Source organism: Octopus bimaculoides, chromosome 18 (assembly GCF_046866305.1).
Source record: "Octopus bimaculoides isolate indiv1 chromosome 18, ASM4686630v1, whole genome shotgun sequence".
In the NCBI taxonomy this organism is placed as follows: Eukaryota; Metazoa; Mollusca; class Cephalopoda; order Octopoda; family Octopodidae; genus Octopus; species Octopus bimaculoides.
This window is the reverse complement of record NC_142945.1, coordinates 16,018,682-16,032,960: the sequence shown is the minus strand read 5'-3', so window position 1 is coordinate 16,032,960 and position 14,279 is coordinate 16,018,682. Positions and strand designations below refer to the sequence as shown.

Below are 14,279 nucleotides of genomic sequence, written 5' to 3'. Positions count from 1 at the left end.
CATCATGTACTGTAGGAGACTGCATTCTATCTAAATGACATTTCTTTCTCTTTTTAGGGTAAGAAAGAACTACAGGTATCTTTGTTCCAGACTCTGTGTTTCCTTCTTTTCAATGATGGAGATGAGTTTACATTTGAAGACATAAAACAAGCTACAGCTATAGGTAAGTTGGCGGCTTTGTTAACTCTCATTATCATGACTCCATACAAGGGGAGAAACTAGGTAGAGTGAGAATAGATATTTTATGGGTGAAGAGTTGTACAATCTCTGTGATTTGAACCATTCCAACACTAATCCTCATTAAAAGTGCTTCTATTAAAGTTTTTGGATCTAAATCCTAATCATAGATAGACAAGCTTCTCTCTCTCTCTCTGTTGAGAAGGCAAAGTGTATTCTTAGGTATATAATCACAAAAGGCTGGCTGCCTGACAATTCATGCCTTCTTTCCACATTGCTATGGTTTGGATGGGTTTGTAACACAGCATCAAAGTGGGTGTTAGTGTTATCTTCCATTTTTCTGAGTTTTTACCTCCTGAAGTTCTGTGTCTGTATCCTATTTCATGTACCGTTTACTGTTTTTATTAATTTTGTGGTCTGTATAGTGGAGCAGTAATAAACTGCTTGAAGAACAAACAACATTGGAAATGAATGACATTGCTAGTATGAAAATGACACTCATTTGCAACTATCATGTGATGACAAGACAAGTAGATAAAAAATGCACACATACCCTCCCCCATATATATATATATGTATTAAATGCTTATTCATGTATTTGAACTACATTACATTACACTATATCACATGTACCATCACAATTTTAATTCAGTTTTCATCACAACTGTCCAACGAACAGGAACGTGAAACTCTGAGTAACAGTCTTGTGATAATTTTGCAGCTTTAATAAAAGCATATTACTCTACCTTTGGTATTCGAGTACTATTTTTTCTGCCTTGTTTTGCACTTATGTGCTCACCTCTGTGTGTGTGTGTGTGTATGTATGTATGTATACACACACACACACACAGAGTTCCATCTTCCAAATCCACTCACAAGTCCTTGGTGGACCTAGGGTTATAGCAGAAGAAACTTGCCCAAGGTACCTTGCAGTGGGACTGAACCTGAAACCATGCTTGGGAAACGAACTTAACCACACAGCTACGTCTTTATTCTCTCCTCCTTTTTCTCTCTCTCTCTCTCTCTCTCTCACACACACACGCAATGTGGTGTTGTATGCTTATAGCGTATATAATGTGCAATGTAGACGTGATTTATTTCAGGGGAGGTAACTTAGTTCATACCACGAGCACTTTCGAAATGTAAGTATTTTCCTCATGTATATATTTACAACCTGCCAATTGGAATTTTATCAAGAAGACGAAAAAAAAAACCTTATTTAATAGCATAAAATTTCCATATTTTGTTATATTCAACAAGAGAAAAAACAAACAAAAAAAAAGAATTTTGGGGGAGGTGGTGCTAATGGTTTCTTTTTCACTATTTTACTAAAATAATTGTTATACCAAGTAACTGAACATCAATATTTATTAATCAATCAAAATGTCTTTGTACCAAAGAGTTTATAACCTTTAAATAGATATTACATGTAACAAAATGAAACCTTGGTTAAGTTAATAGCCGTAATTTCTTACTATTGCAGAAGACAGTGAACTTCGTCGAACATTGCAATCCTTAGCTTGTGGAAAAGCCAGAGTGTTACTTAAAGTTCCTAAGGTAAGCATTCATTGTGTTTTTACTTGATTCTGGTATAATTTCTCTGTTACAACCAAGTAGCATAAGACAAATTCTTCCATGTAATATGAGAGTCAGTGGAAATATAGATTTTGTATTACATTACAGAATTCCATGTCACAGTTATATGCAATATAGAGGGGATGTCTGCAGTTAGTTTCTCACCTTATTTTAGCTCTTGTGTGTATGTGTGAAAGGCAAGACTAGGCTAAGTCAGTAGAATAGTAGGTTCAACTGAAGGTGACAATGTTGAGAGGGCAGTTTGAATTGTGTTACCCTTTGTACTGTTGTGTTATATCAGTGACCAAAACACTCAACACAGGTAGGTAGAAGTAAATACTGCTGGTGTTTTTTGTTTTTGTTATTTTATAAAATTCTGATTCTAATCAGAGGAAGTGATATGCCCATGACCTGTTACAGGGCCTCCAAGACTGATACGAAGGAAGTTATCTTCAAACCAGAAACTAAGTGGACTCTGCTAAAGGCACTAAAAGGGTCATGGTAATGGTATCAAACAGGGCAGCAGTTTAAGCATACCATCCCAACAGCCAGTGGCATGATTTGAACTCGGGGCACAAAGAACAAGGAACGAATACCACAAGCCATCTAGTCAGGTGATCTTTCAGTCCTGTAAATCCACCACTTTGGATTGTTACTTTTTCACTGAACTTGCAAAAAAGGATGAAATGCAAAGTTGACCTCAATAAGATTTGAACTTGGAGAACAGTGAAACTTTCTGGTTGATGCTCTAACGACTCTGCCAATTCAGGCCTATGCACAATCCATGACTATCCCCATCTTGATTCAAGTATATCCAATATTCCATTTTTCCTCTCTTTTTAAAGACGGCAAGGTGTGATTTAGATTTGGCTGTCATTTTTACAGGAGCATACAATTCATGGCTGTTTGTATAAAATTGACATTCATTTCTCCTGCAAAAAAAAAGCTACCTTCAATAGGCCACAGTCCTTTGGTTGATGTATCTAAGTAAGTTAAAGGAACATAACTGTTAATTTTTACTGTTCCTGATTATTTCTATTTGTTTTGTCATTTTCATGTTTTATATGGGGTGGGGATTGAGGCTTACACATCTTGACGTCTCTATTTTTATGATTACTGAATAATACAGCTTTGAAGACTGGCCTTCATATTGTATTATTTGTCAAACTAATGTTTACATGTGTGTTTGTGCTTGTTGTTAACTTGTAGGGCAGGGATGTGGAAGATGGTGACAAATTTGTTTTTAATGATGATTTTAAACACAAACTATTCCGAATCAAAATTAACCAGATTCAAATGAAAGAGACGGTAAGTAAAGACTTTTTTTTTTTCCCATTCTGCTTCTATTGTTTTAGCTCCTGATCATCCCTGATTGAGTACGTCTTTGGTCAAAAGCACTCTAGCTCTGACCACCATGCCTTTTCCCTTTTTCAGACATGAAATATTTAGGTTTCTATTATCCAATATGTCCTTTGTTCACGTTGATTGGACCTATGTTCAACTATTCATCATTTGGTTTATTTTTTGTTACAACCATAGTATACAACCATAGTATACAACCATAGTATACAACCATACAACCATAGTATACAACCATAGTATACCTGCATTTTACATGTTCTGCCTGTTGTCAGATAGTTCCAGGTATGCTCTGAATCAGCAGACCTATGTTCAGAGATGTTCTAGTTGTGACCATCTTGTATATTAAAGACTATATTATTCAATCGGTATGTTCCTCCTTGTTGATTAGGATGTGATCTGAGAGAGGCTGCTGTTTCTAGCAGGTTGACCAACCATGTAGAAGATCCCTCTTTGGCTCAAGGACTTAGTTAGAAAAAACAGTTGTATAAAAGCCAGAGTCTCTTATTTTCTTTTACAGCAAGAAGAAAATACTAGCACTACAGAAGGAGTGTTCCAAGATAGACAGTACCAAGTTGATGCTGCTATTGTACGGATCATGAAAACCCGCAAGACGCTCAGTCATAATTTACTCATCTCAGAATTGTATAACCAGCTGAAATTTCCAGTCAAAGTACGTATCTCTAAATCATTGTCATCTTTTTTTTTTTGTTGTTTGATCTCAGTGAATCAGAAATTTTTCGGGCAGTCGTTGCTGCTTATGATTGAGTGGATCAGTGGTCGAAACGTTCAAGCTGTGTCTAGGACTACATTTTGCCCTGTTTATCATAGCCAATCCTGTTGGATATTGCTACTCTCGTAGGAAGGCTGAATTATCTTTTTGTACTCCATGCCACTATGCTTACCACTCAACACCACCGTACCCAATGCTCTACATTTCTACAGAATGAGACGAGAGGCTGTGGTTGTTTGGTTGCTGGTAATTTGGCATGGCTGACTGGTCATTGAACCTGTTTTGGTAACTATGTTTTTGGTGCTGGAGGCACACTCACACATGCACACGTCTGCTTCTAATGAAATACAAAATTATTGTGACTGGCTGATATGCCTTTGATCAGATGTTCAACTATGCACATAGAAATACTATGAGAGACGAAGAGAGGCAGGGATATTAGAATTTATTAATTGAACATGGTTAACCCTTTAGTGTTTAAACCGGCTATATCCGGCCCAAATATTCTACTCATTTTATGCTCAAACTGACCAGAGCCAGTATCTCACACCTACCCTGCAATGTCATTCTAAAAATAAACAATTACATCTCTCAAATCTTGAAGTTACAAGATAATACCAGATTAATTTTTTAAAGTGTACATGAATAAGGATTACTTTTGACATTAATTTGAACACTAAAGGGTTAACATAACCACTGTCCCTCTCCTCAGACAATATATTTTGCCCTGAACTTGTTTTCTCTTCTCTGAGACCTGTCTTCTTTTTTGTTGCAGCCGGCTGACCTAAAGAAAAGGATTGAAAGTCTGATAGATCGAGATTATATGGAACGGGACAAAGACAACCCTAACACCTACCACTATGTTGCTTAAAAATATTGGCGCCCTAAAGATCAATATGGAAAATAATAATAATAATTATTATTATTTTATCATTGATAAAAAAAAAAAAAACCCAAACAAAAAAAAAAAAACTTCTGATTTTTGTTTCCAAGTTGTAGGACTGGTACCTTAAACGTTGTCTCCACACTTACCACTGCTTTCTGTTGGTTGATGGCGGATGTTTGCGGAGTAAGGAATGTAGTGTTGATGATGATAACGATGATGATGATGATGATGATGATCAACCTATGGTTGTGATCCTTGCTAGCATGTCTATCGAACATCTTTTATTGACATTGCCAACAGTTGGACAATTATGACATGTAATCTACTACTACTACTACTACTACTACTACTATTCCTCCTCCTCTTACTACTACTATACTTAATAATACTCTCATTTCTACCACTATGGCAACATTTACTACTACTACTACTACTACTACTACTGTGTTGGCAGATTGTGGGAGCTAAGCAGATTGAATTCCAGCAAGTGTTTTGCATTAGGCAAAAAATAATACCTGAAAATCCACATGGGGGGGAAAAAACGTACCCTGTTCTGTTTTATTTCTTTCTTTCTGTCTTTCTTTTCTTACTTTTTTTTTTTTTATCTTTGTGCTGTTCTCAGACTTCTGAGTGCCACTGTGAAGTTGGTCGTTCTGAATTGTTTAGATGGAATGGTTTAATAAAGACTGAAGAAATAACTTATCATTTTTCTACAACATTTATAGTTGTCTTTTTTTTTTTTTTTTTTGCAATCTCTTTTGTCTATCTCCCATTAATCAATTAATCTCTCGTCATATATGCGGGTGGCACATAAAATACACCATTTTGAGCGTGGCCGTTGCCAGTACCGCCTGACTGGCCTTCGTGCGGGTGACACGTAAAAGCACCCACTACACTCTCTGAGTGGTTGGCGTTAGGAAGGGCATCCAGCTGTAGAAACTCTGCCAAATCAGATTGGAGCCTGGTGTAGCCATCCGGTTTCACCAGTCCTCAGTCAAATCGTCCAACCCATGCTAGCATGGAAAGCAGACGTTAAACGATGATGATGATATGACAACCTTTTCATTACCAACCAACAAGGGATCGATCCTCAGCAGTCTTATTCAGTTTGGTAGAAATAATACTCCAGCCAAATCTCACTATTGCCTTAGAAAAACATAGAAGGAAGGACATATTGGGTAAACTATCTCAGATCTTAGATACACTACCATTGTTTAACGCCCACTTATCCATGCTTGCATGAGTCAGACAGATTGAGTTGAGGTAGGTTTCCTATGGCCAGATACCCTTCCTGTTCCCAAGTAAGGCAATATTTTCCCCATGTCAGATGTGTTTTTCACTGAAGACTGGAAGCAAGCAACATCACTTGTTTGGTGTTGGTTCCCCAGTTACAACCGTCACATGATGTCAAGACAAGGTTACACATTAAAAATGAACACATGCATATGCATTTACACAACAACCTTTTAGTTTTTGCCTGTCAAATCTAACAAGTATATAGGCGCAGGAGTGGCTGTGTGGTAAGTAGCTTGCTTACCAACCACATGGTTCTGGGTTCAGTCCCACTGCGTGGCATCTTGAGCAAGTGTCTTCTACTATAGTCTCGGGCCGACCAAAGCCTTGTGAGTGGATTTGGTAGACGGAAACTGAAAGAAGCCCGTCGTATATATGTATATATATATATATATATATATATGTGTGTGTGTATCTGTGTTTGTCCCCCCCTAATATCGCTTGACAACCGATGCTGGTGTGTTTACGTCCCCGTAACTTAGCGGTTCGGCAAAAGCGACCGATAGAATAAACACTAGGCTTACAAAGAATAAGTCCTGGGGTCGATTAGCTCGACTAAAAAGGCGGTGCTCCAGCATGGCCACAGTCAAATGACTGAAACAAGGAAAACAGTAAAACATGCATATGCATTTACACAACAACCTTCTTTTAGTTTTTGCCTACCGAATCGAACAAGTATAATAGAAGACATTTGTCCAAGGTGCCACAAAGTGGGACTGAACTCAAAGCCATATGCTTGGGAAGCAAGCTTCTTAACCACACAGCTATGTCTGCACCTATACACCGTGCACTTAAAAAAAAAAATTAAAAAAAAATACAGGGTGGTCGTGGTTGGCTGCAATGCCTTTAACCAGAGATATATGTTCAACCAGGACTGGCTTGACTTTAAATGACAACTACAGTAACCTATTTATATTCCTGCATCAGCCAAATTCTGTTGATTCCGGTGTCCTTTCATAATTTTTGGGGCGTTTTTTAATAACTAGAAAGCTGAAGAAGTGAAGTGGTTTTAATTTCCTTAAATCAAAGGAATCAAATATAAACTTTGTGCGATTTTCTTTCACAGGTTTTAAGAGAAAAAAAAAGAAACGTTGTTGGAGACTTACTGTACATAAGAATTTTAACATTTCCGGTAGTAAATCTTTTTATTAGATTTCCACTGCTTGTATTATCCTAGTTCATACGATGAACAGGAATATAAAAAAATATCACTTACCCCTATATATCTGTAATTGTGTGTTTTATATAGATTATCAATAATAAACGTACAAATACAGTTCTATATTTAAGAGATGAAGAATTATTTACATTATTTACATTTGACGGATATTTGTCCTCATCAACGTTGTGTTAACAACAAACAAGATGAGGACAAATATCCGTCAAATGTAAATAATGTAAACGTACAAATATATCGACGGAAAAGTAATGCAAAGCAAATAATAAGTTATAGAATTACATGTGTTCGAACCTACAGTAAGTTCTTCAATGATTTTTCCCCCCAATACATACCGGGTCTGTGTTCCAGTTCACTGTCATACAAAGTTATGATAAATGAAGGATTTTCATGTGGTCTAATCAAGTCAACATATAATACTTGATTATCTTCATAGATTCTAACAAAGTGCTTGCTCGTATTCGATATTTATTGAGCGAGTGAGTGCTATTAGACGAATAAAGGACACAAAATAAAAATTAGGTGTAACGTATCAGAAAAAGTACACAAATTGGGAATCGAGTGTGTAACCATTTAGCAACTAGATTCTTTGGTTTCAGTACTGGGTGCAGGCATTTATTTAGAATTATGCGTTTTAGTTTGGTGTTCGTGTTATGGTAGTTCTATACTGCGATTTGAATTTCGTACTTTTTCGTTTCCAAACACAAAAGGCTGTAACCGGTAGTTTGTCACGTCAGCAAAAGTCTGACCAGTGGGTTTGTTTTGTAAAAACAGTAATACCCTAACCACTAGGCCATGAACGGGTATGGTTGGCTGCTGCAGTAGTGGTAATAATGGTCACTGTAGAAGCAATGGCACAGCTATGACGTCTGAACTTCGTGTCGGCCTGGTGCCGGTGATGTTGATTTCGGTTTGGCTCAATTTCTGCTGTTTCTAAGACTTAGAGTCGTTTGCTATACGAAGTTGTCAAAGATTTTTCCAACAGGTTCTCTCAGAAGTCATTTTCTGTGGAAGTAATGGCACTGCTGTGACTCCTGAACTTCGTGTTGATATGGGGGCCAATTTGCCGGGTCGTCATGGAGGTTTCGGTATTGATTAGAGCAGGGGTTTTCAAACTGTGGTCCGCAAGGACAAGACAGGGGGTCCGTAGACAGCAAATACTTTTTATGGGCAATTTGATTTTATATGTTTTTTAATCGAAATCTTTTAATTGACAATAAACCTATTTGTTAATACTGTTAAATAAATAAATGTAAAAATATATGTTATTTTAAGCAAATATTTATGTATAAATTTCATTAGCGTTTATAAGGGGATCCCTAAGGTAAAGCCTGAAATATAAAGGGGTCCGTCCGCAAGTCAAAAAGTTTGAAAACCCCTGAATTAGAGCTTTGAGATAATTGTCCTGATTCACTTCACTCAGGCTTTAAATTTCGCCGAGGTTAACGTTACCTCTCGTCATCAATCTATGGTCATCACGAGGCAGAAAGAAAGTGCAACGTCTGCACTTGTTCACTGCAATCGTATGACAGATGCCATTTCATGCTAAGATAAAGAAGAGAGCTTATTTTTTATCTTGGTGCTTTCGAATTCCTTTTAAGAACACGGTTCGGCAGGTTTGGTCGGTGAAGAGACTTGCCGCTGTTTGGGATCATTCTTTCTCTTTAGAACTTTATTCGCGGTCTAGTCAAGTACTGCCCTTCCTCCTCTAGTAACTTCTTGCAGGATGTCCAAGACTAGGGTAGAGTGGAGAAGTGGGGGATGGAGTCGTGATTCATGGGTTAATCCATAATCGAAGACCTGGCCAATTGCAGCAACTCTAAAATCAGCGAAAGACAGCCTGGTGGTGATGGTGTTGAATTGAACGATATAATAAGACTACCGCAGAGCATCCAACGGCATTTTCCTGGAGCCAGTTTCACACAGAAAGGTAGGTTGACCCGAAGCTATGGAAGAAAATACTTGCGCTAGGAGCATTGGGATTGATCCCAGAACCGCGGCGAATTTTTCGTCTACACAGCCTTGCCTCCTGTATAAACTTCAAAAATCAATCTCCTCATTTCAATGAGACGATAGTTTGGAAAATGATAATCTTACTAATATCAGATGCTTAAGTGAGTGATTTAGTTTTACTACGAGAGAGACAGAGAGAGAGAACTTCCTATACTCGTCGAAATATTCTTCGTATTCCTTCAATTTATCTATTCAAAGTGAGTTTCTCTGGAAACGTTTCCCAAATTAGTTTACAGTCTTTGTCTTACATAATATATACACAATTGTTGAACATGTGCCTTGATCTACCAACACTGATGAATGATCTCTTCAAATTTCTCTCTTAAACTTGGTAAATATATTTTCTTCTTCTCTATCACGTTTTAAGTCAAAGTAAACGTGATATTGCAAACATCAGTTCTAGCCCAATACATTTCTCTGGTTATATTAAAGATTTGAAGTGTATCTTTGATGTAGTTTTACTATGGTTTTGTTGTGGGTGTTTAAGATTTGTTAATGTTGAATTGGTGAATGAAAATATGTGAAGAAGTAACTGAATACCCGCGGACATTTAACAGAAGAATTTATTATCGCACATAAAGACAAACTGCGTTGGCCTTTTACAATTAGCAACAGTAATAATCACATACTGGGAGAGAGATACCGCTCTAAGTTTGCAGTTAATGGTTGGTACGAGAACATTCGGCTTACCTAACACATCTGAAAACAATTGTGCTATCTTCGAGGTGATTTCGTCATTCAACCATTCATCGACACCTGCATACCATTGGAAAAGTCAACAAATTGGTTCAGTTGGTTCCTCACAAACTTTCTGAGTCTAATCGCGCTCAGAGAGTGAGTGAGTGTGTGCTCTTCTTTACTGTTACGTCTCACAAATGAACCTTTTTTGCACCGAATAGTGACTGATGACGAGAAATGGGTTCTCTATGAAAATATCAAGAGCCTAAGACAGGGGTAGGGAGAAGAGAAGCACTGGCACCCTAGGCTAAAGAAGGTCTTCTTCCACGTCAGATGTTGTTATCTGTTTGGTGGGATATGAAAGTTTTAGTCCTCTTTGAACTTTTAAGCCCAAACCAAACGATAACAAAGATCCACTGCGAGCAACTTGAGTGGCTTAAGTCAGTGCTAGAAGAAAAACGACCATCTTTGGTTTCAAGACGAAAGGTGTTCTGCCATCAGGATAATGCTCGGCCACATACAGCAAGGATGACATTCGAAAGGCTGGAGCAGTTTGAATGGGAAACGATGCTTCACCCACTATATTCGCCGGGCATTGTTCCAACTGCTTATTATTTATTCTACAGTTTTCAAAATGATTTGGACGGAAAAAAATATGAATTCTGTAGATAAGGCCAGAACAGTACTGGAGGAGTATTTTTCATCACAGACAAGTGAATTTTGGAAGAGGGGCCTTGCAAGTCTACCAGATAGATGGAAGAGCGTTGTAGTAAATGAAGGACAGTATATTTTACATTAAAAAAGAACTTTATCTTAACTTTGAAAAATAAAAGAAGTAAAAAAAGGAACAGCATTATTTATGGGATGACCCAACATGTATATACTAACGTGACTCGAGAAAATTCCAAGGAACGAAAAAATTAAGAGGAGCTATTCAAGAAAGAAAGGATGGTTTGCATTTTTATTGTATATAAATCTTATTGTTGCCTATGCAATAAATGACAGAAAAATATCCAATAACAATCTATACAATACTTAATACACATATCATTTGTTAGTAATTAATTCTATTGAAACCAAGACCAATGTATAATTGCATATTCCTTTTTACGCAATATTTTATTAAAATTACTCTCTCTCTTTCTCTCTCCCTCCCACTTTCTCTTTACCTCTTCAACAAACTTTCTAACCATGTAATTCCCCTCTTCACGTCGTTAACATTTCTCTCTTTCTCTTTCTGTTTACTCCTGACTTCTATTAACCACGTGATAATTTGGTTAACGGGAGTGGCTATCAGCCATGTCACTCACAAGCGTAGTGGCTTGTGGAAGTGGCTATTTGCTATCTCACTCATCCCCTCCTACTCTTTAACTCTCACACCCCTTCTCTCTCTTATTTCTTTATTGCCCACAAGGGGCTAAACATAGAGGGGACAAACAAGGACAGACAAAGGGATTAAGTCAATTACATCGACCCCAGTGCGTAACTAGTACTTAATTTATCGACCCCGAAAGGATGAAAGGCAAAGTCGACCTCGGCGGAATTTGAACTCAGAACGTAACGACAGACGTGTTAACGTTTCTGCCAGCTCACCCCTTCTCTCTCTTACCATCCCTCCCTCTCTGTCACTCTCACTCACTCACTCTCCCTCTCTCTCTAAGAAGCTAAAGCGTAACGTGTGAACGAACGATCCGTGGTGTCCCGTTTAAGAACCGGTGATCAAATCTATCGTTGCATTTTAAGACGGCAGATGTGAGCGAGGGGGTATTCGACTGTTATTTCAAGCAGACCATGTGACCGCCTAGAAGTTCCATCATTTCCTTCAGCTGGCCCTACCTACACTCGTTTTCTTTCTCTCTTGAAATGGGTGCGGCTGGTTGTTTCTGGTAAATTTAATACGATTACATTCTTATGGTAAATTAAATCACTCTTAACATTTCTTTTTATAAATATATATCGTTGGATAACTGATATATTTGTTGATCAGTCATCAGGATATAGTTATTTATACAAGACTATGATACTGCATTCGTTATTTCAGCCCGACTCTGTCTGTATTTCTTATTCATGCCATATGGTAACTGCAGATATTTGATATAATCGTACTAAAAGGCCATTCACTTTCAGCTTCATCAAGATTAATTTATTTTTAGAAATCAAATCACCCGCACATAAGACAATGACTTATTAAATAGAGGCAGAACATGAAAAAATAAAACCACACATATATATATATATATATATATATATATATATATATATATATTATTGTTCGGTAAAGTAAGAAAACAATTTCAAACATGGATTAATACAGTTTCCAATTGTCTGAAATATACGGAAGATAACTCTAGCTAGCCATGTTTCGACCTTACTCTGTCCTCATTAATATTTAATCCTTGGCAAATAAATTCCTAGCTCTCCTGTGTGACCCCTCTGTCCGGCATTCGCCATGATAGATCGCTAGCCACTACACATTCTTTATTTTCTCTCCTTGTTTCTTTCTGTGGAAGAGCGTAGGCTCGAAACGTTAAAGACTTTCTCACTTCCCGAGCGTTAAACTAATACATCTGTTTGTTGTCTACACCATCTGTCTTCGTCTTTTGGTTGTTTTTTTTGTGAATTCTCCCTATATATATATATGTATATATACACACACACACACACACACACACGTGTATACATGCGTCTAAATATTTGTATATAAATATGGACATTTTCAGATATTCTTATCCCTTAGACGGTTATTCCAACCGCTAACTCTACTAAATTTATATATGTATATGTATTATATATATATATATATATATATATATATATATATATATATATATATATATATATATATAAAGTAGCTTGCTTCCCAACCACATGGTTCCGGGTTCAGTCTCACTGCGTGACACCTTGGGAAAGTGTCTTTTACTATAGCCTCGGGCCGACCAAAGCTTTGTGATTGGATTTAGTAGACGGAAACTGAAAGAAGCCCGTCGTATAATGTGTGTGTGTGTATGTGTTTCTGTGTCTGTGTTTTTCCTCCTACCATCGCTTGACAACTGATGCTGGTGTGTTTACGTCCCTGTAAATTAACGGTTCGGCAAAATCGATCGATAGAATAAGTACAAGGCTTACAAAGAATAAGTCCGCTGCCCTAACCACTGGGCCATTGCGCCTCTACGGCGCAAGAATGAACTGTGCGTGATAAAGTAATATTTTACATAGGTATATACATACTGATGAGAGGACAGATATTAGGGATGTTAGTTACTTAGAGGAGTAGTTTTTCTTAAGGTTTCGTTTCTGTTCATGCAATAGTCGAACATGCTCAGCAGGTTTCTTATGCTTAGTCTAAAGTTAAATCTAAGAACTAGACGATACCTAGAGTAATATCAACTGTGATTTTAAAATTCAACGTATTGAATACATTGATAAACTCTTTCCTAAAGGCAACCATTGTATGACAGTTCATATTTCGCAAATTCATTAGTTTATCATCATAGTAAATACCGAAACATGTGAAGCGGAAATACTTCCGAAGTAAGTCTAAAATATACAATCCTATTAATTCGGAAATGTCAATCTGTCGTAAGACGCCATTGTTACCTCAAAACCTAAAAAAATAAAGAAATTATTGTAAAATAGTAAAGACTCTCTAGCGCAAGTAATAATATTCGTTTCAAATCTTGGCACAAGATCGGTGATTTCGGGGAAGGCGCTAAGTCCATCACATCGACCTCATGGTTCAACTGGTACTTATTTTGTCGACCCTGAAAGGATGAAAAGCACAGTTGACCTTGGCTGAACTTGAATTCAGAACGTGAAGGCAAAGGAAATGCCGTTAAGCGTGCGAACGATTCTGCCAGCCCGCCACCTTACCACATATAATAATATTGATCTCAAATTTTGGCACAAGGCTAGCCAGGGGATAAAGTCGATTACATCGGCCCAAGTGTTCAACTGATATTTATTTTATCGACCCTGAAAGGGATGAAAAAGCAAAGTTAGACTCGGTGGAATTTGAACTCAGACCTTAAAGACGGGCGAAATGCTACTAAGCATTTTGCTCGGTGTGTTAACGATTCTTTTTTTTCTTTACTGCCCACAAGGGGCTAAGCATGGACAGACAAACGGATTAAGTCGATTATATCGACCCCAGTGCGTAACTGGTACTTATTTAATCGACCCCGAAAGGATGAAAGGCAAAGTCGACCTCGGCGGAATTTGAACTCAGAACGTAGCGGCAGATGAAACACCGCTAAGCATTTCGCCCGGCATGCTAACGATTCTTATTTCTTTATTGCCCACAAGGGGCTAAACATAGAGGGGACAAATAGGGACAGACAAAGGGTTTAAGTCGATTACTTCGACCCCAGTGCGTAACTGGTACTTAATTT

General features: G+C 37.5%; 1 protein-coding gene across 1 annotated transcript in view; it reads left to right on the top strand.

Moving 5' to 3' along the window:
* The window catches only part of LOC106870643 (cullin-4A), a 53,004-nt gene extending 47,558 nt beyond the window's left edge, over positions 1-5,446 (top strand). The window contains exons 18-22 of the mRNA XM_089365833.1: positions 58-163; positions 1,661-1,734; positions 2,962-3,060; positions 3,632-3,784; positions 4,620-5,446. Coding sequence (XP_089221959.1) covers positions 58-163; positions 1,661-1,734; positions 2,962-3,060; positions 3,632-3,784; positions 4,620-4,715 — 528 coding nt within the window. The 3' untranslated portion in view covers positions 4,716-5,446. The remainder of the gene's footprint in view (positions 1-57; positions 164-1,660; positions 1,735-2,961; positions 3,061-3,631; positions 3,785-4,619) is intronic.
* The last annotated feature ends 8,833 nt before the right edge of the window (positions 5,447-14,279 follow it).